The 27,659-nt window shown below is 28.6% G+C and overlaps 1 protein-coding gene across 39 annotated transcripts in view; it reads left to right on the top strand.

The window, feature by feature from the left end:
• The window catches only part of dnc (phosphodiesterase dunce), a 1,334,769-nt gene that overhangs the window by 1,259,349 nt on the left and 47,761 nt on the right, over positions 1 to 27,659 (top strand). For 2 of the 39 annotated variants that reach the window (XM_073977515.1, XM_073977511.1), the window contains exons 1-2: positions 18,347 to 18,531; positions 24,427 to 25,216. The exons of 33 other annotated variants lie outside the window; for them this stretch is intronic. In XM_073977515.1, coding sequence (XP_073833616.1) covers positions 25,071 to 25,216 — 146 coding nt within the window. In that variant the 5' untranslated portion in view covers positions 18,347 to 18,531; positions 24,427 to 25,070. Of the gene's footprint in view, positions 1 to 18,290; positions 18,870 to 24,426; positions 25,217 to 27,659 lie in introns of those variants that run through there. 4 more of the 39 variants (XM_073977513.1, XM_073977510.1, XM_073977512.1 and 1 more) reach the window with 3 other exon arrangements.

Here is a 27,659-nt window from a genome sequence, read left to right as displayed (position 1 = left end):
ATTTTAACCGCTTAAAATACTTCGAAACCCCATGCGTATAAGTAGTGACAACATGCATACGCCACCCATACCGAAAATGCTTTGACTCAAAAGAAATATTTTGAAACCCCCCATGCGTATGAGTTGTGACAACATGTATACGCCACCTATACTAAGAAATTAATTTCACAAAGGTATTTCCTCTGACTTATTGCTTTTATTTAATTAAAAAGCCTCTTAATAAAGGATGTACCTCTTCCTATGACTAATGTGGTTGGGGTATATTGAAATTTTCATTTTATTTGTCTCGTTTTTATAATTAAATGATGTTTTTGTTTGATATTCATATTTTTTGCTGTTTCTCTTTTTTTTTTTTTTGTATGATATTTAACAAGAAAATGTCATCAACATCATCAACAATGTCAGTGAAATGTCCTCGTGACGACGATTCTTATGATGTGGCAAAAGATTGATGCATGTGATAGGAATGTTTTTTGTCATACTCGTGAATAAATAGAAAATAATTTATAAAAGAATTGTAGGGAAGAAAGGCTAAGGGAGAAGTAGAAATATTCCGTAGAGACATTGTATATATTTGTGTGGCAGGTCTCAAACTGCATTTAAATGTCTCCTCTCATGAGACAACTGTCTGGGGAAATGTTCTTTATGCCGGAAATGGGAAATGTGACTACGATAGGTAATGTTACTGAGTGACTGGCAGACAGAGAGCTTTTCCTGTGAAAAAAAAAACAAATTTTCCTTAATCTAAATGAATCATAAAAGTTGAGTTATCGCATATATTAATTACAGCAGAAAATAACATTAAGATATAAACTGTTTTTCTATAAATTTTGGCTTTCGACAATAGGGAGTCTTGTGGTAGAGACTTATTTAGAATAATAAATGTTTTCTGCTTTGACATTGTCTTTCACGGTGCTCTTGAACCAAATTGAAAGTGCTTACACCTGGGACATTTTTGCGGATTCTGAAACCACATGTTCATAGATGAAAAAAATAAAAAAAAACAAAAAATTGCTGGAGCGCTTTTTAAAATAAATTTCTATTCAAGTTGACATTTTTAAGGTTTTTTTAGGTTTTCACGATTTTGCTTGGAAACCGCAAGTCCTATCGAAATGGGACTAAGGAAAATGTTGTAACTATGAAAATTCTCATCAAGATTGGCTTTTATGATATCTTTGTAGTTTTTACCGTTATTGAGATATCGAAGTTCAAAAAAGGACAATGGATTAACTGTATCGCCTCCTTATAAAACAATGTCATGACTGAAATTTCCATTCAAATTTGGTTCAAGAGCACCGTGTTTTATGTAGATAATGTTTTATGCGTTCCCGCCTTTGTTTTAATTTCTAATATTTTTGCGTTCTAAATTTTGTCATTTGCTTTATTTTTTTTCCATCCATTAATGTTCATTTAACAAGTTTAGTTGTGGTTTTCAATTAGTTTTGTTATTTTTGTTTTCAATCTTCGCCACAGTAATTTGGGTTATAGGAACGTGCTGACAGATGCACAGACATAATTTGTTATGCATCGTTAAACAGTGGGACATCAGACAACTGTGAAGACAATAATTGTATATTAGAAAAAAAAACAATTTTGAAATAATTTATAGATTCGGGAAGATAAGGTAGCTCGATTCTTTTTTTAGTTCAATAATACCTACTAAATAGCGACATTATTCAGAACCGAAATACTCAGAAACTGAGGGTTTTTTGGTAGCCTAAAAATTACTTCGTGGATTTTTTAAGCATTATTTTTACAGCTCCTAGATTAAAACAAATTCCAACTCCTGGCTTTTTTTAAAATATTTTACAACTTATGGATTCTTTTAAACAATATTTTTATTGTTTTTATTGTTGTTGTCCTTTTTCCAACTCGAAGAATTTTTAAAAATATTTTTTTCAACTTGGGATTTTTTTTCAAAATTTTTTTTTTCAACTTTTTAAAAAATATTTTTTTTTAAATCCGGACATTTTTTAAAAATATTTTTACAACTCGTGGATTTTTTAAAAATATTTTTACAACTCGTGGATTTTTAAAAAAAAAATATTTTTTCCAACTCGTGGATTTTTTAAAAAATATTTTTACAACTCGTGGATTTTTTAAAAAATATTTTTACAACTCGTGGATTTTTTAAAAAATATTTTTACAACTCGTGTATTTTTTAAAAAATATTTTTACAACTCGTGGATTTTTAAAAAAAAAATATCTTCCAACTCGTGGATTTTTTAAAAAATATTTTTACAACTCGTGGATTTTTTAAAAAATATTTTTACAACTCGCGGATTTTTTAAAAAATATCTTTAGAACGCGTGGATTTTTAAAAAAATATTTTTACAACTCGTGGATTTTTTAAAAAATATTTTTACAACTCGTGGATTTTTTAAAAATATTTTTACAACTCGTGGATTTTTTAAAAATATTTTTACAACTCGTGGATTTTTTAAAAACTATTTTAACAATTCGTTGATTTTTTAAAAAATTATTTTTACACCTCGTGAATTTAAAAAAAAAAAATATTTTTACAACCCGTGGATTTTTCAAAACAAAAAAATATTTTTACAACACGTGGATTTTTCAAAACAAAAAATATTTTTACAACACGTGGATTTTTCAAAAAAAAAAAAAAAACAAAAAATGTGTTTAAAACTCCAGGATTTTTAAAAAATATTTTTACAAGTCGTAGATTTTTTACAAATTATTTTTTACAACTCGTGGATTTTTAATAATTTTTTTTACACCACGTGCATTTTTTACAACTCGTGGATTTTTTAAAAAATATTTTTACAACTCGTGGATTTTTTAAAAAATATTTTTGCAACTCCTGGATTTTTTAAAAAAATATTTTTACAACTCGTGGATTTTTTAAAAAATATTTTTACAACTCCTGGATTTTTTAAAAAATATTTTTACAACTCCTGGATTTTTTAAAAAATATTTTTACAACTCGTGGATTTTTTAAAAAAATATTTTTACAACTCGTGGATTTTTTAAAAAAATATTTTTACAACTCGTGGATTTTTTAAAAAAATATTTTTACAACTCGTGGATTTTTTAAAAAAATATTTTTACAACTCGTGGATTTTTTAAAAAAATATTTTTACAACTCGTGGATTTTTTAAAAAAATATTTTTACAACTCGTGGATTTTTTAAAAAAATATTTTTACAACTCGTGGATTTTTTAAAAAAATATTTTTACAACTCCTGGATTTTTTAAAAAAAATATTTTTACAACTCTTGTATTTTTTAAAAAAATATTTTTTTCTAACTCGTGGATTATTCAAAATAAATATGTTTTTCCAACGCGTGGATTTTTTAAAAAAATATTTTTTTCCAACTCGTGGATTTTTTAAAAAAATATTTTTTTCCAACTCGTGGATTTTTTAAAAAAATATTTTTTTCCAACTCGTGGATTTTTTAAAAAAATATTTTTTTCCAACTCGTAGATTTTTTAAATAAATATTATTTTCCAACTCGTGGATTATTCAAAATAAATATTTTTTTTTTCCAACTCGTGGATTTTTTAAATAAATATTTTTTCCAACTCATTGTTATTTAAAAAAATATTTTTTCCAACTCATTGTTATTTAAAAAAAAGTATTTTTTCCAACTCATTGTTTTTTAAAAAAAATTTTTCCAACTCGTGGATTTTTTAAAAAAATATTTTTTCCAACTCATTGTTTTTTAAAAAAATATTTTTTCCAACTCATTGTTTTTTTACAAAAATATTTTCTCCAACTCATTTTTTTTTTAATATTTTTTCCAACTCATTGTTTTTTTAAAAAAAATATTTTTTCCAACTCGAAGAATTTGTAAAAATATTTTTTTTTAACTCGTGATTTTTTTTAAATACGTTTTTTCAACTCGTGATTTTTTTTAAAAAATATTTTTTTTAACTCAGACATTTTTTAATAATACTTTTTTTCAACCCGGAGATTTTTAAAAAATATTTTTTTTTAAAACCCGGAAATTTTTTTAAATATATTTTTACAACTCGTGGATTTTTTAAAAAATATTTTTACAACTCGTAGATTTAAAAAAAATATATATTTTACAACTCGTTGATTTAAAAAAAATATATATTTTACAACTCGTAGATTTAAAAAAAATATGTATTTTACAACTCGTTGATTGTTTAAAAAATATTTTTACAACTCGTTGATTTAAAAAAAATATTTTTACAACTGGTGTATTTTTAAAAAAAATACTTTTACACCTCTTAGATTTTTTAAAAATATTTTTTCACCATGGATTTTTTAAAAATATATATACAACTCGTGGATTTTATAAAAAATGTTTTTACTACTCTTGAATTTTTTTAAAAAAAATATTCTACAACCCGTGAATTTAAAAAAAAAACAAATTTTGAAACTCGCGGATTTTTTTAAAAAGTAATTATTAACACTCGTGGACCTTTTAAAAAATAATTTTTACAACTCGTGGGTTTTTAAAAAATATTTTTACAACTCGTGGATTTAAAAAAAAAATAAAAATTTTAACTCAAGGATTTTTTAAAAAATATTTTAACTCGTGAATTTTTTAAAAATATTTTTACAACTTTTGGATTTTTTAAAAAAAAAATTTTTACAACTCGTGGATTTTTTTAAAAATATTTTTACAACTCATGGATTTTTTTTAATATTTTTACACCTCGCGGATTTTTATAAAATATTTTTACACCTCGCAGATTATTTTAAAAAATATTTTTACACCTCGTGGTTTTTTATAAAATATTTTTACAACTCGCAGATTCTTTTAAAAAATATTTTTACAACTCGCAGATTCTTTTAAAAAATATTTTTACACCTCGTGGTTTTTATAAAATATTTTTTCACCTCGTGGTTTTTTATAAAATATGTTTACACCTCGCAGATATTTTAAAAAATATTTTTACATTTAGAAAAATTTGTTTAAAAACCCACAATTTGAAAATTTTGTTTAAAAATCAACAATTTAAAGATATCGTTTAAAAATTTACAATGTGAAAAAATATTTAAACAACCACAAATTTACCAATTGTTTAAAAATTCACAATTTAAAAAAATTGTTTAAAAATCTACAATTTAAAAAAAAACAATTATTTAAAAATATAAGATTTATAAAAACTTGTTTAAAAATCCACGTTTTCTAAAAACTTGTTTAAAATAAAAATCCACGATTTAGAAAAACTTGTTTAAAAATCCACGATTTGATTAAAAATCCACGATTTCTAAAAACTTGTTTAAAAATCCACGATTTGTTTAAAAATCCACGATTTCTAAAAACTTGTTTAAAAATCCACGATTTAATTAAAAATCCACGATTTCTAAAAACTTGTTAAAAATCCACGATTTGATTAAAAATTCACGATTTAGAAGAACTTGTTTAAAAATCCACGATTTCTAAAAACTTGTTTAAAAATCCACGATTTCTAAAAACTTGTTTACAAATCCACGATTTATAAAAACTTGTTAAAATCCACGATTTGATCAAAAATCCACGATTTGATTAAAAATCCACGATTTATAAAAACTTGTTTAAAAATCCACGATTTCTAAAAACTTGTTAAAAAATCCACTATTTATAAAAACTTGTTTAAAAATCCACGATTTATAAAGACTTGTTTAAAAATTCATGATTTATAAAAACTTGTTTAAAAATGCACAATTTATAAAAACTTGTTTAAAAATCCACGATTTATAAAAACTTGTTTAAAAATTGACTATTTAGAAAAAAAATGTTTAAAAATCCACGATTTAGAAAAATTTTTTTTTAAATCCATGATTTAGACAAAAATGTTAAAAATCCACGATTTAAAAAAAAAAATATTTAAAAATCAACGATTTAGAAATACTTGTTTTAATATCCACGATTTAGAAAAAAAATGGTTTAAAAATCCAAGGTTTAGAAATAAATCGTTTAAAAATTCAGAATTTAGGAAAACTTGTTTAAAAATTCACGGGTTCAAAAAAATGCTTAAAAATCCACAAGTTAGAAAAAATTGTTTAAAAATCCACGAGATAGAATTTTTTGTTTTAAAAATCCACGATTTAAAAAAAAAATATTTAAAAATCCACGAGTTCGAAAAATGTTGTTTAAAAATCCACGAATTAGCAAAATATTTTTAAAAAGCCAAGATATAGAAAAATATTTAAAAATCTTGATATAGAAAATTTTTTCTAAGAATCGACGATTTAGAAAAATCTGTTGAAAAATCCCAAATTAAAAAAAAATATTTAAATATCTACCATTAGAAAAAAAATTAAAAAATCCACAATTTAAAACATTTTTTTCCAAAATCCACGATTTAGAAAAAAAATAAAAATTCACCATTTAGAAAAAAATGTTTAAAAATCCACTATTTAGAAAAAATCCAAGATTTAAAGAAAATTTTTTTAAAATTAGAAAGAATTGTTTAAAAATCAACAAGTTAGAAAAAAATTTAAAAATCGTGGATTTTTAAAAAATATTTGACACCTCGTATATTAAAAAAATACACCAAACTCGTGGGTTTCTAAACAAAACAACTCGTGGAGTTTTAAAAAAAAAAACTAACTTTTTACATATTGTGGGGTTTTAAAAAACCTTTTTCAAAAATAAATTTTTACACCTCATGGACTTTTTTTAAAGTATAATTTTCCACCTCGTGGACTTAAAAAAATCATAATTTCGATGATACACATTTTTCCGGTATTTTCAAAAAAAAAATAATAATAATAATTATAATAATAAATTGTGTGATCATTAATGGCCTTTTAATTAGAAAAATAAAAATTGTTAAAATTCCACGATTTCTTGTTTGTTGTCCGAAATATATTCTTTAAAAAATCTTTAATAGATTTGCTATTTTTATCCCACATGACTCATTTGTTGTCTTGTCCCACTGTCCCACACACAGTATGCCTGTTGCGTTTTAACATTGTCTTAAATGTTTTGTTGACAAACAAATGATTAAGTAATGTTTGTTATTATTTTTGTTGTTGTTTTTGTTGTCGTTCTAGTTGCTCATTTGAAAAAGTTTATTATTGTTATTATTGTTTTGTTTTCAAATGTCAAAGACAAGTTCATATCGGGACGATATAAATATTTTTGTGAAATTTTATATTTGTTTATTTTGAAAATCCCCCAAAAGACAATAATAGCGCAAAAAAAAATTAATGTCAAATTAAAAACAAAAACAAAATTGGCAAGCCAACATGAAATGCGGAATTTTGTTTTACCTTTAAAAATGATAATATTTTTCTTTAGAATTTTTTGGGTTAAGTAAACATTTACTAAAAATTTAAAAACAATTAAAAACAAATTTTTAAGAAGCGTTTTGTTGTCATAGCCTCAATTGGCATAGATCTGAAGCGTATCATTATACAGTAGTATTTAAATTAAGGCATATCTTACAAAGATGGTACATACATACTTCACCTGTCAAATGTGTAGACAGACAAACCAACATTGACTGTAACTGAAACCGTGCATTCACCCCTTTTTTTCACTTGTTTGTCAATATTGTTGTCAAAATAATAATGACCTTCTTGTTGAAAACAAAGCGAAATTTTCTTTATGTGGAAATCATGAAGAAAAGCTATTTGTGTTTTCTTTCCACGAAAAAAAACTGATACTGATATATTTTCGTAGAAAAAAATATTAACCCACTTCATTTTTAAAAGAATTACCTCTTTGACTAGTACACGAGACTAAAAACTTTATGATTTATGACTCATCCACTAAATTTTAGTAACCAAAGTCAAAGTATTTTCCCCCAATAAAGAAGACTAGAAAACTTTTCAAATACTCTATATTTGTTTCCTTTTAAATTTAATATTATGGTAGGTAAGTGAACGAGTTTTTTTTCGATTTCAATTTCATTTTCTATTAAAACCGAAACGAGCAGCAGCATCCATGTCTCTTCGCTCTTTTACTCAATTTGCTATTCCGGTCATATATTCTCTACTTGACTCACTGAGTCAAAATTTAAGAACATCACCACGGAGGCCGACAGATTTGCTGAACCATCTTTGAGAATATTTAATAGAACGTATCGAGCAAAAATGAACAGTAGAGAGTGTGAGGAAAAAATCAAGTCATAAACAAAAAATCTGCTTTAATAGTCGCATAAAAATATTCAAACCACAAATTCTCTTGGGCACTCTATGACAAGTTTACTTGTTTGTTCAATTGGGTCTATCGTTTGCCATAGGGGTGAATATGCTATATTGGGATGCTGTCGGTGTCTACATTGATTCCTTGGGACAAAGACATAAAAAACAAACTTCATTATGATGAATGGTTGTAATGATGTTAATAATTATCTTGAGAAGAAACAATGCCCGATTTTTTATGTATACATGTCAACATGTTAATCCTCATCCACGATATCATTGATAAATATTTATTGGTTTTTTTTTTTACATCAGAAAAAAAGAACAAAGGCCAAGCTGGGAACATCCGTCAGGATCTAGGCAAGCAGTAAAGACAAAAGACGTGCAGGGAATGAATAACAAGGTGGACTTTTTATGGTTGATTTTTTTAAGAATATTTTTTCAGCCATCAACAAACTCCTCAATTTTTATACCCTCAGCATTTATGCTAACGAGGGTATATACACTTTCATACGGGCAAAATGTGCCTCATCGAAATAATGGTTTTAGACCCCAAGTATGTTTGGACGAAATGTGTTTCAGACAATTTGGAGTCGATTGAACAATGTCCGTCCGTCTGTCTGTCTAGCTGGCTGGAGCGCACGATAACTCTCGAACGGATCAACCGATTCGGTCCAAGATTCGGCTTTCGTAATATTTTGTTCAAACTTAGTTTAAGTTCGAAGATGGGTTATAGCGGTCCACTCCTTCCGGTACCTCCCCCACAAAAGTTCAAAAATGTTCGGAAAATTTGTAGGTGCGATAACTATTGAAGGAAGCAACCGATTTGGTCCATAATTTGCAACTCGTGAAATGTCTACCAGACTTAGACGAGGTTCCAATATGGAATCAATCGGTCCACTCCTTCGGGTACCTCCCACACAAAATTTCGGATAAGTTCAGTTTAGGACCTGCTCGCGAAACGCTTTGATTTTTGTTTCGGCAACTTGTATTCACTGCCCCCCATACGACGGTACAAGTTCCATCAAGGGCAAGTCCATACTTCCTGAGAAAATAGCCTGAAAGTTACACAAAACCCCTATGACTCCGTGTGAGTTGGTTGGAGCGCAAGATAACTCTCGAACGGATCTGCCGATTGGGTCCAAAATTTGGCCTTAGTAATATTTTTTCCAAACATAGTTTAAGTTCGAAGATAAGCCATATCGGTCCACTCCTTCAGGTACCTCCCCACAAAATTTCAAAAATGTTCGGAAAAAATTTTCGTACTTTAACATTTGAATGGAGTGGCCGAATTGGTCCATACTTTAAACATCCTGATATATCTACCAGATATAGATCAGGTTCAAATATTTACTATTTTTGTCCACTTCATCCAGTACCTCCCAAACAAAATTTCCGATAAGTTCACTTTAAGACCTGTTATCGCATCAGTTTGATTTTTGTTGAAGCAACTTGCATTCACTGCCTCAATTACGATGGTAAAAGTTTTTTCAGGGGCAAATCCACCTTTCTTGAGCAAACAGCCCGAAAGGTGTAAAACCCCCTATGGCACCATATGTAGTGGCTGGAGATCCACTTCCATAATGGAAAATACTTTAAGTATTTTCTCCGCAAAACTTTTGCTCTTCAACCATAATCAACAGTTTTGTCGTTTCATACGCCCAAATTTTTTAAAACCCGGTAAATACATACGTTTTCTGCGAAAAAAAATTGTTTCATTATACACAGGCTGAGGGTATATCTCTGTCGGCCAAGCCGACTGACACTTTTTTACTAGTTTATAAAAAAATTAAAAAAAAAATTATTAAAAATTTTCACCACCCGTGAAATTTTTTAAAAAATTTTTACACCTCGTGGATTTTTTAAAAAATATTTTTTCCAACTGGTGGATTTTTTTAAAAATATTTTTTCCAACTGGTGGATTTTTTAAACAATATTTTTTCCAATTCGTGGATTTTTTTAAAAAATATTTTTTTCAACTCGTGGTTTTTTTAAAAAATATTTTACAACTCGGGGATTTTTTAAAAAAATATTTTTACAATTCGTGGATTTTTTAAAAAAAATATTTTTACAACTCGTGGATTTCTTAAAAAATATTTTTACAACTCGTGGGTTTTTTAAAAAATATTATTACAACTCGTGGTTTTTTTAAAAAATATTTTTACAACTCGTGAATTTTTTAAAAAATATTTTTACAACTCGTGAATGTTTTAAAAAAATATTTTTACAACTCGTGGGTTTTTTAAAAAATATTTTTACAACTCGTGGTTTTTTTAAAAAATATTTTTACAACTCGTGTATTTCTAAAAAAATATTTTTACAACTCGTGTATTTCTAAAAAAATATTTTTACAACTCGTGGATTTCTTAAAAAATATTTTTACATCTCGTGCATTTTTTAAAAAATATTTTTGCAACTCGTGAATTTTTTTAAAAAATATTTTTACAAATCGTGGATTTTTTAAAAAATAGGTCTATACCTCGTTGATTTTTTTAAAAAAAATATTTCTAAACTTCGTGGATTAAAAATATATATTTCTACACCTCGTGGATTTTTTAAAAAAAATATTTCTCCACCTCGTAGATTTTTCAAAAAATATATTTTTTTCAACACGTGAATTAAAAAATATTTTTTTCAACCTATAGGTTTTTCAAAAAATATTTTTTTCAACTGGTGGATTTTTTTAAAAATATTTTTTCCAACTGGTGGATTTTTTAAAAAATATTTTTTCCAACTCGTGGATTTTTTAAAAAAATATTTTTTCCAACTCGTGGATTTTTTAAAAAATATTTTTACAACTCATGGATTTTTTACAAAATATTTTTAGCACTCGTGGATTTTTTAAAAAAATATTTTTACAATTCGTGGATTTTTTAAAAAAATATTTTTACAACTCGTGTATTTCTTAAAAAATATTTTTACAACTCGTGGATTTTTTAAAAAATATTTTTACAACTCGTGGTTTTTTTAAAAAATATTTTTACAACTCGTGGTTTTTTTAAAAAATATTTTTACAACTCGTGGATTATTTAAAAAATATTTTTACAACTCGTGGATTTTTTAAAAAATATTTTTAAAACTCGTGGTTTTTTTAAAAAATATTTTTACAACTCGTGGATTTTTTAAAAAAATATTTTACAACTCGTGGATTTCTAAAAAAATATTTTTCCAACTCGTGGATTTCTTAAAAAATATTTTTACAACTCGTGGACTTTTTAAAAAATATCTTTAAAACTCGTGTTTTTTTTTTTAAATATTTTTACAACTCGTGGATTTTTTAAAAAAATATTTTTACAACTCGTGGATTTTTTAAAAAAATATTTTTACAACTCGTGGATTATTTAAAAAATATTTTTACAATTTAAAATTTTTTTTAAAGTCGTGGACTTTTAAAAACAAAATATATTTACAACTCGTGGATTAAAAATAATTCCAACTCGTGGTTTTTTTAAAAAATATTTTTACAACTCGTGGATTATTTAAAAAATATTTTTACAACTCGCGAATTTTTTAAAAAATATTTTTACAACTCGTCGATTTTTTAAAAAATATTTTTACATCTCGTGGATTTTTCAAAAAATATTTTTACAACTCGCGAATTTTTTTAAAAAATATTTTTACATCTCGTGGGTTTTTTAAAAAATATTTTTTCAACTAGTGGTTTTTTTAAAAAATATTTTTACAACTCGTGGATTTTTTAAAAAAATATTTTTACAACTCGTGGATTTCTAAAAAAATATTTTTACAACTCGTGGATTTCTTAAAAAATATTTTTACAACTCGTGGATTTTTTAAAAAATAGTTTTACAACTCGTGGATTTTTTAAAAAATAGTTTTACAACTCGTGGATTTTTTAAAAATATTTAAACACCTCGTGGATTTTTTAAAAATATTTAAACACCTCGTGGATTTTTTACAAAATATTTCTACACCTCGTGGATGTTTTAAAAAATATTTCTACACCTCGTGGATTTTTTTAAAAAAAATATATCTACACCTCGTAGATTTCTTAAAAAAAATATTTCTGCACCTCGTGGATTTTTAAAAAAACATTTCTAAACCTCTTGGATTTTTTAAAAAAATATTTCTATACCTCGTGGATTTTTTTTAAAAGAATATTTCTATACCTCTTGGATTTTTTAAAAAAATATTTCTACACCTCGTGGATTTTTTTAAAAAATATTTCTAAACTTCTTGGATTTTTTAAAAAATATTTATACACCTCGTGGATTTTTTTTAAAAAATATTTCTAAACTTCTTGGATTTTTTAAAAAAAAATATTTATACACCTCGTGGATTTTTTAAAAAACATTTCTAAACCTCTTGGATTTTTTAAAAAAATATTTCTACACCTCGTGGATTTTTTAAAAAATATTTCTACACCTCGTGGATTTTTTAAAAAATATTTCTACACCTCGTGGATTTTTTAAAAAATATTTCTACACCTCGTGGATTTTTTAAAAAATATTTCTTCACCTAGTGGATTTTTTAAAAAAAAATTTATACACCTCGTGGCTTTTTTAAAAATATTTCTGCACCTGGTGGATTTTTTAAAAAAATATTTCTAAACTTCTTGGATTTTTTAAAAAAAATATTTATACACCTCGTGCATTTTTTAAAAAACATTTCTAAACCTCTTGGATTTTTTAAAAAAATATTTCTACACCTCGTGGATTTTTTAAAAAATATTTCTACACCTCGTGGATTTTTTAAAAAATATTTCTACACCTCGTGGATTTTTTAAAAAATATTTCTACACCTCGTGGATTTTTTAAAAAATATTTCTTCACCTAGTGGATTTTTTAAAAAAAAATTTATACACCTCGTGGCTTTTTTAAAAATATTTCTGCACCTGGTGGATTTTTTAAAAAAATATTTCTACACCTCGTGGATTTTTTAAAAAATATTTCTACACCTCGTGGATTTTTTAAAAAAATATTTCTACACCTCGTGGATTTTTTAAAAAATATTTCTACACCTCGTGGATTTTTTTAAAAAATATTTCTACACCACGTGGATTTTTTAAAAAATATTTCTACACCTCGTGGATTTTTTAAAATATATATATATATCTACACCTCGTGGATTTAAAAAAATATATATCTAAACCTCGTGGATTTTTTAAAAAAATATTTCTACACCTCGTGGATTTTTTAAAAAATATTTCTACACCTCGTGGATTTTATTAAAAAATATTTCTACACCTCGTGGATTTTTTAAAATTACTTTTACACCTCCAGAATTTTGTTTTAATTATTGCTATGCCTCGAAGATTTTTTAAAATTATGTTTGCACCTCGTGGATATTTTTTAAATTATTGTTACGCCTCGAGGATTATTTTAAATTATGTGTTCACCTCACGGATTTTTTACAAATATTTCTATACCTAATGGATTTCTTAAAAAATATTTTTACACCTTATGGAATTTTTAAAAAATATTTCTGCACATTGTGAATTTTTTAAAAAACTCGAGGAATTTTTTAAAAAATATTTCTACACCTCGTGGATTTTTTAAAAAAATATTATTACAGGTGGTAGATTTTTTAAAAAATATGAGGATTTTTTAAAAATATTTTTACACCTCGTGGATATTTTAAAATATGTTTACATCTCGTGGATATTTTATAAAATACTAGCGGACCCGGCGAACTTCGTCTCGCTATTAAGGAATAAAATTTCATACAAAAACTCAATTTTCGATTTTTCCAATTTTCCGACTTTTCAAGAGAGATTTTCCAAAATTTTCTTCCGTAAAGACCTTCTCCTCGAAAATACGAATAACTGACAAAAAATTTTACAGAAATCGGCCTAGCCGTTCTCATTTTATGAATTACTATACATTTTTTACACCATTTTTATATGTATATAGATTTCTGCAACTACACCTTGTGGATTTTTTTAAAAATTTTTCTACACCTTGTGGATTTTTTAAAAAAATTTCTACGTCTCGTGGGGTTTTTGAAAAACATTCCTACTCCTCCACGAGGTTTTCATTGATGAAAAAAGAAATATCTTTAAAATAATCTTTAAAAAATCCACGTCTGTTGTTCGATGGAAAAAATATTCGTTGAAAAGTCGACGACTGGAAAAAATATTCTTTAAAAAATCCACGACTGGAAAAAATATTCTTTAAAAAATCCACGACTGGAAAAAATATTCTTTAAAAAATCCACGACTGGAAAAAATATTCTTTAAAAAATCCACGACTGGAAAAAATATTCTTTAAAAAATCCACGACTGGAAAAAATATTCTTTAAAAAATCCACGACTGGAAAAAATATTCTTTAAAAAATCCACGACTGGAAAAAATATTCTTTAAAAAATCCACGACTGGAAAAAATATTCTTTAAAAAATCCACGACTGGAAAAAATATTCTTTAAAAAATCCACGACTGGAAAAAATATTCTTTAAAAAATCCACGACTGGAAAAAATATTCTTTAAAAAATCCACGACTGGAAAAAATATTCTTTAAAAAATCCACGACTGGAAAAAATATTCTTTAAAAAATCCACGACTGGAAAAAATATTCTTTAAAAAATCCACGACTGGAAAAAATATTCTTTAAAAAATCCACAAGTGGAAAAATATTTTTAAAAAATCCACGACTGAAAAAAATATTCTTTAAAAAATCCACGACTGAAAAAAATATTCTTTAAAAAATCCACGACTGGAAAAAATATTTTTTAAAAAATCCACGACTGGAAAAAATATTCTTTAAAAAATCCACGATTGGAAAAAAATATTCTTTAAAAAATCCACAACTTTAAAAAAATCCACGATTGGAAAAAAATATTCTTTAAAAAATCCACAACTTGAAAAAAATATTCTTTAAAAATTTATTGAAACAAATATTCTTTAAAAATTTATTGAAACAAATATTCTTTAAAAAATCCACGACTGGAAAAAATATTTTTTAAAAAATCCACGACTGAAAAAAATATTTTTTAAAAAAATCCACGACTGAAAAAAATATTTTTTAAAAAATCCACGACTGGAAAAAATATTCTTTAAAAAATCCACGACTGGAAAAAATATTTTTTAAAAAAATCCACGACTGGAAAAAATATTCTTTAAAAAATCCACGACTGGAAAAAATATTCTTTAAAAAATCCACGACTGGAAAAAATATTCTTTAAAAAATCCACGACTGGAAAAAATATTCTTTAAAAAATCCACGACTGGAAAAAATATTCTTTAAAAAATCCACGACTGGAAAAAATATTCTTTAAAAAATCCACGACTGGAAAAAATATTCTTTAAAAAATCCACGACTGGAAAAAATATTCTTTAAAAAATCCACAAGTGGAAAAAATATTTTTAAAAAATCCACGACTGAAAAAAATATTCTTTAAAAAATCCACGACCGAAAAAAATATTCTTTAAAAAATCCACGACTGGAAAAAATATTTTTTAAAAAATCCACGACTGGAAAAAATATTCTTTAAAAAATCCACGATTGGAAAAAAATATTCTTTAAAAAATCCACAACTTTAAAAAAATCCACGATTGGAAAAAAATATTCTTTAAAAAATCCACAACTTGAAAAAAATATTCTTTAAAAATTTATTGAAACAAATATTCTTTAAAAATTTATTGAAACAAATATTCTTTAAAAAATCCACGACTGGAAAAAATATTTTTTAAAAAATCCACGACTGAAAAAAATATTTTTTAAAAAAATCCACGACTGAAAAAAATATTTTTTAAAAAATCCACGACTGGAAAAAATATTTTTTAAAAAATCCACGACTGAAAAAAATATTTTTTAAAAAAATCCACGACTGAAAAAAATATTTTTTAAAAAATCCACGACTGGAAAAAATATTTTTTTAAAAAATCCACGACTGAAAAAAAATATTCTTTTAAAAAATCCACGACTGGAAAATATATTCTTTTAAAAATCCACGACTGGAAGAAATATCTTTAAAAAATCCACGACTGGAAAAAATATTTTTTAAAAAATCCACGACTGAAAAAATATTCCTTAAAAAATCCACGACTGGAAAAGATTCCTTAAAAAATCCACGACTGGAAAATATTCCTTAAAAAATCCACGACTGGAAAATATTCTTTGAAAAATCCACGTCTGTAAAAAAATAGTCTTTAAAAAATTTATTGAAAAAAATATTCTTTTAAAAATCTACGACTGTAAAAAAATATTATTTAAAAAATCCACGACTGGAAAAAATATTCTTTAAAAAATCTCCGACTGAAAAAAATATTCTTTAAAAAACCTTGACTGAAAAAAATTTTCTTTAAAAAAATCCACTACTTAAAAAATGTTCTTTAAAAAATCCACGACTGGGAAAAAATATTCTTTAAAAATCCACAACTAGAAAAAAATATTCTTTAAAAAATCCACGACTGGAAAAAATATTCTTTAAAAAATCCACAACTGTTGTTCGATTCAAAATATTCTTCAAAAAATCCTAAAACCAGTTGTTGTTTCTGGAAAAAATATTCTTTAAAAAATCCACCTTAATGGCAGAAAAAATGATGCCACATGTAGCATGCTCGCAAATCATAATATTCAAGGCAATAATACATTTCTTCCTATCTGATCCAATGATGAAAATGAACTCGTTTATGTGGGAATTTTAATATCAAAATCAAGACGATGATGATGTTGACGATGGCGAGATGACGATGAATGCAATCATGGCGATGATTTGCTCCAAATATGATTTGAGGCTGGCGCTGCACAGTGGCCGAAACCACTGATCTAGCGGCGCGAAATTAATAACTTGGAAACGAATGAAGATATCTTTCTGAAATTTTGCACAAACTCGATCTGTGTCTGTGGGTAATTATGGACTAAATATGAACAACATAGGCAAATATTTTGGCATAGCACCCATATAACGGTACCTCCTGATATTCGATATTTTGAGGATTTAAGCCACCTTTTCCTCCCAAATTAGTTGTAATTTGGTACTTAGGGTTCCTAGTGATCACTAAACCTTTCCACTAAAAATTGTGGACATAGGTCCACGTTTGGGTATAGGCCCCTTTTAACGTACCTCCCGACTTTCAGTAGTTTGGGGATTTAAAGCTACATTTTCCGACCAAATTAGGTGTAATTTGGTATTTGGGGTTCCCAGTGGACACAAAAATTCTCCACCAAAAATTGCGAACATAGGTCTACATTTTGATATAGGCCCCATATAACCGTACCGACAGATTTTTGGTATTTTGAGGATTTAAGCTATTTTTCAAGACCATTTATCAGCAAGATTTGCAGGTATTTGCATCTAAATTTTGGTTATTCGGAATCTAGGGAGTCCAATTTAATTATTAAAAAAATAACTGGACCGAACCTCGGTGGACCTTTGTAGTTACGCTCCATCCAACAAAAGTATATTGCACTAAAAACATACAAAAAATAATAATTTTTGAAAATTTATTGCTTTATAACTATGTAACTTCTGGCCCCAAACATTTTATTTGAATTTAACTTAAACCCTCCCCTATCAATAAAAATAAACTTTGTTTAGTTTTATTACGAATTTATTTAACAATTAAACAAATATGAGATCAGGTTTTTAGCAAAAATTTTATTAAAATCTGATCCGCCAAAATTTCTTGCACTTGACACTGAATAACTGAGTGAATATTTACAACAACAAAAAAGTAAAAACAAAATCTTAGTCAGCAGAGTGTCTGTAATCGATATAATGGAAAACATTTCGCAATTTTATACTTTGATTTTTTGACTTTCGCGCCGCTAGATCAATGATTTCGTCCTCTGTGCGCTGGTGGGTTTTTGCTGATGTTTGGGTTTCTCTTCTTGCTTTAATAATAATCTTCACAGTCATCATCATCATCTGCTTCGTCTTTGCGATTTCAGTATATTTTTAATATTTTTTCATTTTCATGTTATGTGTGTGTCGGTCGGTTGGTTGATGTTGTTTTGTTTTTGTTTTGCAAAAAATATGAAATTCTTTGGTTATTGAGCGGGAACGTGAGAGGGTTTCATGCATACATATGAACGAACGAACATATATACATATATTGTATACGAAAGACATCATAAGGCTGCTTTGCCACCAGCCAGGCTGATTGTGGATGATGATGATGACTTTTTCTCAAAGTCTGTATATGTGGGCTTGTTATGGGGAATATTTGTGTGTGTCCCTCCGTTTGTCTCTGTGCTGTGTGGTGGTGGTGGTGGGGGGCAACAAAAAATACAAAACTCAAAAAATATATTTTTCTTTAGTAGCTGCTGCTACCGCTGCTGGGAGATTCGAAATGAAAATCATTTTCATTTTTTAGTATATTTTGTAAAAACGCGCAAACACCATCTCTAACACGCCAGATAAAAAGACCGAAACCGAGACCACAAATTATAATATCTTAAAAAAAAAACAAGAAGCAACAAAACACAACTGCCTTTTTAAGAAGAAAATTACAAATACCAAGAGGCAGCTTTTTAAACAGAAATAATCATAAAAAATGGTGAAGGAAAATATGTGAAAAAATAGAAAAAATATTCGTTTTTGCGCGTTTGATTTATGCAGACAAATGCAAGATGTCGATTCTTGTAAAAATGTTACGTTTTCAGTTTATGAATGTTGTATAATTATGAATTACAAACAACAAGCTGCCTAAAAATCAACCAACAAATGCGAAAAGTGGAACAGTGTGACAAATTTAAAAGAAACAAATATTTCATGTTAATTAAAAAAATCAAAGTATGAAATTCTTACTTATTCGATTCACAACTATTTTGCCTAAAAAATGCAATGCTTTCATTTGAAAAGAAATTCTAAAACGCATTAACAATCCCATAAATTGTAATTAATTGCCCTGCTAAAAGTTTTATAATGTGTAAACTGTCAATATATTGAAATTAAAAACCCGCAAATAAACTGTAAATTCTCTGTGGGATTCCAAAAAGAGCTAACTAATTATTATAACTTGTATTGAACCAGTTTCCCGCTGTTCATTTCCCTTGCATAAATGACGTAGTGTTTGTTTTTAAGTTCGTCGTATCCGTTGTTGTCTTCAGGTGCAAATTAAATTCGAACCAAAATCTCTACGAATTTTAATTGGTTATGAAATAATTACGGATTTTTATTTTTGATATTTTCAATTAACTATTTCCGGTTCTTTTTGTTTTCGGACTTATTTTGTTGACTGCATTTTGTTATAAATTAACTATGTCGCTAAGTATACAGTGGTTCCAAGTGAAATGCTTCAAATCGGAAGTCTTCTGAGTATTTAAACGGTCAAACTATTCAAAATATTTCGAATATTTCAAAAAGTTACAAACGTAAAAATTCGTTGGAAGTACATATGCTATTGAAATCTGTATTCAGCCAGGCTGAACTGCAAATTTCCTATGGAAATCTGTATTCAGCCAGGCTGAATTGCAAATTTCCTATGGAAATCTGTATTTAGCCAGGCTGAATTGCAAATTTCCCATGGAAATCTTTATTCAGCCAGGCTGAATTGCAAATTTCCTATGGAAATATGTATTCAGCCAGGCTGAATTGCAAATTTCCTATGGAAATATGTATTCAGCCAGGCTGAATTGCAAATTTCCTATGGAAATATGTATTCAGCCAGGCTGAAGTGCAAATTTCCTATGGAAATATGTATTCAGCCAGGCTGAAGTGCAAATTTCCTATGGAAATATGTATTCAGCCAGGCTGAAGTGCAAATTTCCTATGGAAATATGTATTCAGCCAGGCTGAAGTGCAAATTTCCTATGGAAATATGTATTCAGCCAGGCGGAATTGCAAATTTCCTATGGAAATATGTATTCAGCCAGGCTGAATTGCAAATTTCCTATGGAAATATGTATTCAGCCAGGCTGAATTGCAAATTTCCTATGGAAATATGTATTCAGCCAGGCTGAATTGCAAATTTCCTATGGAAATATGTATTCAGCCAGGCTGAATTGCAAATTTCCTATGGAAATCTGTATTTAGCCAGGCTGAATTGCAAATTTCCCATGGAAATCTTTATTCAGCCAGGCTGAATTGCAAATTTCCTATGGAAATATGTATTCAGCCAGGCTGAATTGCAAATTTCCTATGGAAATATGTATTCAGCCAGGCTGAATTGCAAATTTCCTATGGAAATATGTATTCAGCCAGGCTGAATTGCAAATTTCCTATGGAAATATGTATTCAGCCAGGCTGAAGTGCAAATTTCCTATGGAAATATGTATTCAGCCAGGCGGAATTGCAAATTTCCTATGGAAATATGTATTCAGCCAGGCTGAATTGCAAATTTCCTATGGAAATATGTATTCAGCCAGGCTGAATTGCAAATTTCCTATGGAAATATGTATTCAGCCAGGCTGAATTGCAAATTTCCTATGGAAATATGTATTCAGCCAGGCTGAATTGCAAATTTCCTATGGAAATATGTATTCAGCCAGGCTGAATTGCAAATTTCCTATGGAAATCTGTATTTAGCCAGGCTGAATTGCAAATTTCCTATGGAAATTATTATTCAGCCAGGCTGAATTGCAAATTTCCTATGGAAATTATTATTCAGCCAGGCTGAATTGCAAATTTCCTATGGAAATTATTATTCAGCCAGGCTGAATTGCAAATTTCCTATGGAAATTATTATTCAGCCAGGCTGAATTGCAAATTTCCTATGGAAATTATTATTCAGCCAGGCTGAATTGCAAATTTCCTATGGAAATATGTATTCAGCCAGGCTGAATTGCAAATTTCCTATGGAAATCTATATTCAACCAGGCTGAATTGCAAATTTCCTATGGAAATCTATATTCAGCCAGGCTGAATTGCAAATTTCCTATGGAAATCTATATTCAACCAGGCTGAATTACAAATTTTCTATGGAAATCTTTATTCAGCCAGGCTGAATTACAAATTTCCTATGGAAATCTTTATTCAGCCAGGCTGAATTACAAATTTCCTATGGAAATCTGTATTCAGCCAGGCTGAATTGCAAATTTCCTATGGAAATCTGTATTCAGCCAGGCTGAATTGCAAATTTCCTATGGAAATCTGTATTCAGCCAGGCTGAATTGCAAATTTCCTATGGAAATCTGTATTCAGCCAGGCTGAATTGCAAATTTCCTATGGAAATCTGTATTCAGCCAGGCTGAATTGCAAATTTCCTATGGAAATCTGTATTCAGCCAGGCTGAATTGCAAATTTCCTATGGAAATCTGTATTCAGCCAGGCTGAATTGCAAATTTCCTATGGAAATTTTTATTCAGCCAGGCTGAATTGCAAATTTCCTATGGAAATCTGTATTCAGCCAGGCTGAATTGCAAATTTCCTATGGAAATCTGTATTCAGCCAGGCTGAATTCCAAATTTCCTATGGAAATCTGTATTCAGCCTGGCTGAATAAAAATTTCCTATGGAAATCTGTATTCAGCCTGGCTGAATAAAAATTTCCAATGGAAATCTGTATTCAGCCTGGCTGAATTGCAAATTTCCTATCGAAATTTTTATTCAGCCAGGCTGAATTGCAAATTTCCTATCGAAATTTTTATTCAGCCAGGCTGAATTGCAAATTTCCTATGGAAATCTTTATTCAACCAGGCTGAATTGCAAATTTCCTATGGAAATCTTTATTCAGCCAGGCTGAATTGCAAATTTCCTATGGAAATCTTTATTCAGCCAGGCTGAATTGCAATTTTCCTATGGAAATCTGTATTCAGCCAGGCTGAATTGCAAATTTCCTATGGAAATCTGTATTCAGCCAGGCTGAATTGCAAATTTCCTATGGAAATCTGTATTCAGCCAGGCTGAATTGCAAATTTCCTATGGAAATATGTATTCAGCCAGGCTGAATTGCAAATTTCCTATGGAAATATGTATTCAGCCAGGCTGAATTGCAAATTTCCTATGGAAATTTTTATTCAGCCAGGCTGAATTGCAAATTTCCTATCGAAATATGTATTCAGCCAGGCTGAATTGCAAATTTCCTATGGAAATATGTATTCAGCCAGGCTGAATTGCAAATTTCCTATGGAAATATGTATTCAGCCAGGCTGAATTGCAAATTTCCTATGGAAATATGTATTCAGCCAGGCTGAATTGCAAATTTCCTATGGAAATCTGTATTCAGCCAGGCTGAATTGCAAATTTCCTATGGAAATCTGTATTCAGCCAGGCTGAATTGCAAATTTCCTATGGAAATCTGTATTCAGCCAGGCTGAATTGCAAATTTCCTATGGAAATCTGTATTCAGCCAGGCTGAATTGCAAATTTCCTATGGAAATCTGTATTCAGCCAGGCTGAATTGCAAATTTCCTATGGAAATTTTTATTCAGCCAGGCTGAATTGCAAATTTCCTATGGAAATCTGTATTCAGCCAGGCTGAATTGCAAATTTCCTATGGAAATCTGTATTCAGCCAGGCTGAATTCCAAATTTCCTATGGAAATCTGTATTCAGCCTGGCTGAATAAAAATTTCCTATGGAAATCTGTATTCAGCCTGGCTGAATAAAAATTTCCAATGGAAATCTGTATTCAGCCTGGCTGAATTGCAAATTTCCTATCGAAATTTTTATTCAGCCAGGCTGAATTGCAAATTTCCTATCGAAATTTTTATTCAGCCAGGCTGAATTGCAAATTTCCTATGGAAATCTTTATTCAACCAGGCTGAATTGCAAATTTCCTATGGAAATCTTTATTCAGCCAGGCTGAATTGCAAATTTCCTATGGAAATCTTTATTCAGCCAGGCTGAATTGCAATTTTCCTATGGAAATCTGTATTCAGCCAGGCTGAATTGCAAATTTCCTATGGAAATCTGTATTCAGCCAGGCTGAATTGCAAATTTCCTATGGAAATCTGTATTCAGCCAGGCTGAATTGCAAATTTCCTATGGAAATATGTATTCAGCCAGGCTGAATTGCAAATTTCCTATGGAAATATGTATTCAGCCAGGCTGAATTGCAAATTTCCTATGGAAATTTTTATTCAGCCAGGCTGAATTGCAAATTTCCTATCGAAATATGTATTCAGCCAGGCTGAATTGCAAATTTCCTATGGAAATCTTTATTCAGCCAGGCTGAATTGCAAATTTCCTATGGAAATCTTTATTCAGCCAGGCTGAATTGCAAATTTCCTATGGAAATCTGTATTCAGCCAGGCTGAATTGCAAATTTCCTATGGAAATCTGTATTCAGCCAGGCTGAATTGCAAATTTCCTATGGAAATCTGTATTCAGCCAGGCTGAATTGCAAATTTCCTATGGAAATATGTATTCAGCCAGGCTGAATTGCAAATTTCCTATGGAAATATGTATTCAGCCAGGCTGAATTGCAAATTTCCTATGGAAATATGTATTCAGCCAGGCTGAATTGCAAATTTCCTATGGAAATATGTATTCAGCCAGGCTGAATTGCAAATTTCCTATGGAAATATGTATTCAGCCAGGCTGAATTGCAAATTTCCTATGGAAATATGTATTCAGCCAGGCTGAATTGCAAATTTCCTATGGAAATCTGTATTCAGCCAGGCTGAATTACAAATTTCCTATGGAAATCTGTATTCAGCCAGGCTGAATTACAAATTTCCTATGGAAATCTGTATTCAGCCAGGCTGAATTACAAATTTCCTATGGAAATCTGTATTCAGCCAGGCTGAATTACAGATTTCCATAAAATTTGCTATGGAAATATGTATTCAGCCAGGCTGAATTGTTTCGGTTGATGTCTAGAGTGCTGAAAAAAACAACATAGCATTCGTAATTGAACCTTCAATAATATAACGGAATATATTTTTCAAAATGTCAATGGCATTTTGTGGGGGAATTCCATTGTTAATTATTTTTTAATTTATTTTTTATTTCACATATATTTTTTTGCACCTCCCCAAAAATGTGTGATGGCTTGGACACACCTCTATTTTAATTCACATACAAATATATTTTTTTTTTCTTTTTGCAAATATTTGATTTTAAAAACATTTGTAGTATAAGTCATTATTTTGAAATCAAAGCAAATAATGAACTGCTGACTCTGATTTTAAGTTGAAGAGGGTGTTCTACCTCTTATTCAAGTGTTCCAAAAATAGCATATTTTTATGAACCTCCTCACATGTCCATGGAGTTCACACATTGACTCATCAATTTCGTGGTTTTTTGGCTAGGGTATTGTACCAACGCGATTTCCCAAACTTCCCAATAATACCTAGGAGTTGGCTCCACTTCTCACTAAGTCATAAATGCGTCATCTTATGATGAAATAATTAAAATTTAATTTCTAATATACACCACCAATTTTTTTTTAAATGTGTTAATTAAACTAAAAACTAGATTTGAAATGAATGGCCTGAAAACTGGCCGCCATGAACAAGAAGCTCTCTTTGGAGTCCTACACAAAAATATTAATTTAGTAATTTTTAACAGGTCTTAGCAAAAAGAAGTGCAAAAGGTTTAGCAGTTTAAATGAAGAAATCTTCCATTAAAAAAACCAAACAAAATGTGACTTTAACGTAAAGCAAAAAAACTAAGTGAAAAACTAAATTTTAAGAAATTGGAAAAAAGTGTTTAACCAAGTGAAAAAAAAATAAAAAATGCGAATATAATAACCCACCCAGCCAGCCAAGCATAAGGAGGCTTTCTTTTATGTGAAATATTTTAATATAAACAAAACAAGAATTTTTACCGTTATTGGCCCCCCTTTGGAAATAAGTAAAAAACATAAAAAATCTCCAACTGTGATAAATTAACAACAACAACACCAACAAAAAGCAACTAATTCTAAACAACAAAAAAAGAAAACCAAATCTACTTTCCTAAGTCATTTTATACATGTGATGCTTGAAAAGCAACAACAAATAAATAATAATTACAACAAATAAAGCAAGCAACAAAATCCAAAGAATTTTTGTTATATAAAGAAAATTTAAAAATATTAAAGAAACAAAATATTTTTAAATTATACATCAAAAAAAAAATCCCAGTACAAGTAGTAATAGTTAAAAAAATCTCAATACTCACCCACACCTCCCCACCCACCCACAACAAAAACACAACACAAACCATCAAAAATGATGCTGAATAAAAACTCACCGGGATCACAGTCCATGCCACGCGTCCACTCCTTTTTCAACATGATACCCACCATATTGGAGGGTGAATTGGCGCTGGCCGTCAACGAGGATAAGGATCGCATGTTTACATTAAAATCAAAAAGGTAGGCAGGCTAAGGCAAAGAAGAAAAAAAAAATTAAAAAAATAAAAACAAAAAGGCAAATCAAAGAGAAACAAATTAAAAAATATTTTCTTAACAAATAAAACCATAAATTAATTAAGAAATATATAAAAAATAGCACTCAGACAAATCATAAAGCGTTCCAAGAAAACCCACCTCCACATCATTTTGTTTCTCTCTCTCTACCCCCTTCTCTTTACGTGTGTGACGCTTCTAATTCTTTTGAACAAAAAAATAATTGTATCATTTTGTCCCGCATTTTTTCGCAAATCAACTAAATTGAGTGGTGCTACGTGATTATTAACACGCTGACGAGGACTCACAATGTTACGGGACAAACAAAGCGAACCCGAACCACTTAAGAAAAATAATGAAAAACATAACAATAATTCTCATTCAATACATAATTTTGGGCAAATATATACATGCAAAATATTTTATAATAAATGCATTTAAAAAAACAAAACATTTTCTTTAATTTTAAATATATATAGATGCCGCAAAAATTAAATATTTTTTCTATTTTTTAAAAAAAATATATATATTTATAAATTTGCCAACAAACAAAAAATCCACACATGCTGCAACAAAAATTTTGCAATTGCATATTTGACCCATATAATGTGAATGCCTGAGTGAACAGTGCGAGTGCACTCCTCCTTAAGTCGTAAAAAATAATTTTATTATTTTTTCCTTAATTTTGTGTGACATTTATGCGTACTTTATAAATACAATGACTTTCTGTTTCAGACATGTGTTACGACAATGTATTTGTTTATATTTTGGTAAAAATGTCAAATTTTATTCGCAAAGTGTCATTGTCTTTTTTCGAATCAGAAAATTGCATAAGCATTCATTCACCTGAGTCACTTTCCACATTACAAAATAATGGCAACAAGCTATCTCCCTCTCTCTCTCTCTCTCTCTCTCTCTCTCTCTCTCTCTCTGCATTTACCAATAAACCAAACAATCATTTTGTTTACAATCGCAGCAAAAGTACCCATTACAAATCGACCTACCAACCCATTATTTTAGCAGTGAAATGTCACTAGAAAACAGAAGTTTTTTTTTTTTTGTCAATTAAAACGTGAAGTAACCAATTTACTTCATGTCGTAACTACATACTTACTAGTCGATTTTTGGTGGCAAAAATAACTACTGATTTATAGTGACATGCCTTTGTTAAAATAATGGGTTAGTAGGCCGATTTGCAATGAATAGTTTTTTGACAAACATTTCATAAATAAGGTTTCATATAAGTTCCAAAACATTTTTTTTCTTTGGGTCAGTCTTACCAAAGTCCCAATTTACATTAGGCGAGTTTACTTGCGGCAATTGTCAGTTTGATGAAAGAGAGGTGAGGCATATGGTAACCCTTTGCCTCTCAACACCCTCTCTCACCCACAAACTGACAATTGCCGCAAGTAAACTCGCCTAATGTAAATTGGGACAAAGATTACATAAATTCTTAATTATATAGTGATACGATAAAAAAAGCTTCTAAAATTTTTATTTTTTCAGAATTTTTGATGATTTCTTGAAGTCACTGTAAGCAGATATTTAACTGAAAACACACGACATAACCAATATAACAAAAAATGCGTTAGCAATTTCTATTTCTTCTACAACTTCTACTTTATCTTGTGTCAAATTTTCAACTTTATTTCTCTAAAACTCAACGAATTACAGCTTATTTATCAAGGAATTTGGCATAAATCATCAAAAACGTTTTTGAAGTTATAAAGCACTTAGACACTTCAAATCATGCTTGAACTTGCACGGAAATTAAGCACTGATATCTGGCTGGTTCTTTACAAAAGATGGTCCAAGTAGTTTTTTTTTTTTTTTTAGTTTTTGTGAGGAATCGTTTTAAGTTGGGAAGTCAAATTTCAGTCGGCAATTTAAAACGCGTTTTTCTCGAAATTCGATTTTTCGAGATGTCTTACTCTTTGAGTAAATGAGCGATATATTTACAAGAGGTAGACGATGGGTGGTTGACTGATTATTCGAGATTGACTAGAAACATAGAATAGTTCAAAATAGGGTTTTAAGTCAAATGCAGTCTTCAACACCACCTATACTTCAATCATTAAATGCATGCTTTAACACCATCTATGTTTCACATTGAACATTATTATTAAACAAGTTGTCTGAGAGCGATAAATACAGGCATACATTTAGGTGTAAAATTTTAATAAATAACAAAAACATATATTTTTTAATTTTTTATTAATTTTTAAGAGTTTTTACTATCAATTGATTTAGTTAAATTAGTGAAAGAACTAAGGAACTGGGGAACTTCAGCTCGAACAGGTCTTTCAGTGGAGAGACAGTCACCTACCTTAACTTTAAAACTTCTGCCCTTGAGAAAGCTGGCCACTAATCTGGAAGTCTGGGTATCAAAACCAAATTGCTTCAGCTTAGA

The sequence above is a fragment of the Musca autumnalis genome, unplaced genomic scaffold, assembly GCF_047663935.1.
Source record: "Musca autumnalis isolate F117 unplaced genomic scaffold, ASM4766393v1 scaffold_3, whole genome shotgun sequence".
Classification (NCBI taxonomy): Eukaryota; Metazoa; Arthropoda; class Insecta; order Diptera; family Muscidae; genus Musca; species Musca autumnalis.
This window is presented reverse-complemented; position numbering and strand designations above follow the sequence as displayed.